This window comes from Sinocyclocheilus grahami, unplaced genomic scaffold (genome assembly GCF_001515645.1).
Source record: "Sinocyclocheilus grahami isolate Dianchi unplaced genomic scaffold, SAMN03320097.WGS_v1.1 scaffold352.1, whole genome shotgun sequence".
In the NCBI taxonomy this organism is placed as follows: domain Eukaryota; kingdom Metazoa; phylum Chordata; class Actinopteri; order Cypriniformes; family Cyprinidae; genus Sinocyclocheilus; species Sinocyclocheilus grahami.
The window spans coordinates 484,433-486,665 of record NW_015505531.1 but is presented as its reverse complement, the minus strand read 5'-3'; the positions used below and the strand labels follow the sequence as shown (position 1 = coordinate 486,665).

General features: G+C 40.3%; 1 protein-coding gene across 1 annotated transcript in view; it reads right to left on the bottom strand.

Moving 5' to 3' along the window:
• LOC107548646 (low-density lipoprotein receptor-related protein 2-like) overlaps positions 1-2,233 on the bottom strand; it is a 37,539-nt gene that overhangs the window by 6,027 nt on the left and 29,279 nt on the right. The window contains exons 41-43 of the mRNA XM_016229417.1: positions 1,752-1,916; positions 1,443-1,649; positions 14-563 (exon numbers count right to left, since the gene is read on the bottom strand). Coding sequence (XP_016084903.1) covers positions 14-563; positions 1,443-1,649; positions 1,752-1,916 — 922 coding nt within the window. The remainder of the gene's footprint in view (positions 1-13; positions 564-1,442; positions 1,650-1,751; positions 1,917-2,233) is intronic.

The window sequence follows — 2,233 nt, the reverse complement described above, 5'->3', positions numbered from 1 at the left end:
TCTTTTAACGCACCAATATCTGCCCAATACAGAGTTGTTCCTTTTTCAGAAAAGGCAAGTGAAGCAGGCATCTTTGCTTTACTCCACAGTAGCGTGCGATTGTTCCCATCCATGTGAGCGCAGTCCACCTGGGGCAGAGATTGGGGTCCCCTCCGTCCCACTGTAGTGAAGCACAGCCTGCCCGTGGGAGGGTGCAGGGCGATGGAGATAATTCCCTCGAGCTCAGCTTGCAGCACCAGGCTGGTGTATTTCCCTCCAGCGGAAGTGACGTAAAGCTGGGGGCTCTTGACGCTGCTCCAGTAAAGGTTTCGGGTGACCCAGTCCACAGCGAGAGCGGTCACCAGGTCCCCTTTGAGCTGAAGCACGTGACCGATGGGTGTGAAACCAGAGCTGCTGAGTTTGAGCTGAGCTACAGATCCCCGTCCGGCGTCAGCTACGGAGACGGTGCGGTCCTTGAGGAGCAGATCGAAGTCTGAAGCTTCATTCACGGCAGGCAGAGCAAAAGCATAGTGTTTTGGCCATGTCTTCAGCCCAACCTCTACCTCAAGTCCCTTAGTGAAGATCTGAGCAGGGGAAGTGAGGTCAGTCAATTATTGGCTTATTATTGAGGGATCGGTAAAAGTGAAACTCAATCGACAACATGTGTGCCATTATGGGGAAAAAAATAAAAATCCCTCATTTATCTTAGCCCTAAATAATATAATAATAAAAATGTTTTAAAAAATATATAATAACATTATTATTATTATTATATATATGCGCACACATTTTTCCATGTATTTTATAAATTAAGAAAAATATAAATATATTCATTAAGTTTAATTATCATTTAATAATTACATGAATTACACAAATGTATGAACCAAATTAGAAGTTTTAGAATTATAATAAATATATAATTTATAAAATTATAAATAATTATAAATTAGGATACAATCACTTAATTTTAAAATAAAATAAAAATTACAAATACATTGTAATTAAATGGATTTAAATTGAATTAGAATACCTTTTTTCATTTAATTATAATATACATACATTTATAAAAAAGTATTTATGATTTACAATTAAAAATAATTTCAATTTAAAGTTAATTACACATTTAAATTATAATTTAATAACGACATGATTCATTTATTAGTTATTCATTCATAAACAATTTTGGCTGTTGGTTAACAAACTAGTAGCCTAGGTGACGTCAGCCAAAAAGAAAGCAATAACATTTTAATGAAACATTACAAATTATTGAACTGATAAATTATGAACAGTACGACCAAGAATGTGCATTTAAGTAAATATGGTCAAATTTGATTTCATGTTGACTTTAAAACCAACAAATACTTAAGAGTATACACTGTAATTTTAAAGGTGGTCCTCTACAATCTGTCCTGGCGACAAACTGTCACGAAAAGCCATTCAGTCATTCTTCTTAAGTGGAGTACCTGTGTAATCATGGTAGGAGACAGTAACATAAGGAAAGAAGAGGAGGAATCCACAGGTGGGGCGCAGGTGAATCCGTCCGCGGCTAAGAGAAGTCCGGCCGGGCAGCGACAGACTGCTTCGAGCCCCGGAGCCAGCAAACACACGTGAGAGCATCTGAGCTTCTCACACGGGTCGGACACGCTGGGCTGCAAAAGAGGGTGGACAACCTAGACCAAAACAAAACGAGGAAACACTCAGGAATGCAAGATATACTGATGTACAAGACAACTCTGATGACATTTAGTAATGTGTACAGCATGTATTCTCACTTTGAGGTCGAACGGCTGTCCCGGTCTCTTGAGAAGAACTCTGCGGTTCTTGCCAGTCAGTTTATTGGCACCTTGAATGGATCGTCTGTGAGTGTCAGACCAGTAGACCATGTCATTAAACACAGCCACAGAGAAAAGACTGGGCATCTCGGACAGCTGCAGCAACTGAAAAAATATTAAAAAATTAATGATTCACAAAGAAATCTGTGCCATTTATTGTACTTGCCCTCTTGTAGCATTGTAAACGTGTGACATTTCATATTACCCTTATGTTTTCTCCATCCAGTGACGATGAGCCTATACATCTGAGCTTCTCTTCAGTCCAGTACAGTCTGTCAGTCAATATATCCACCGTCACGCTGACAGGCCGGTTGAGACCGCGGCTGACCACCACTTTCCTCTCTGAGCCGTCCATGCCAGAGCGCTCGATCTGTGCCTGACCTCCAATCTCTGACCAGAACATCACCCTGCAAACGATATCT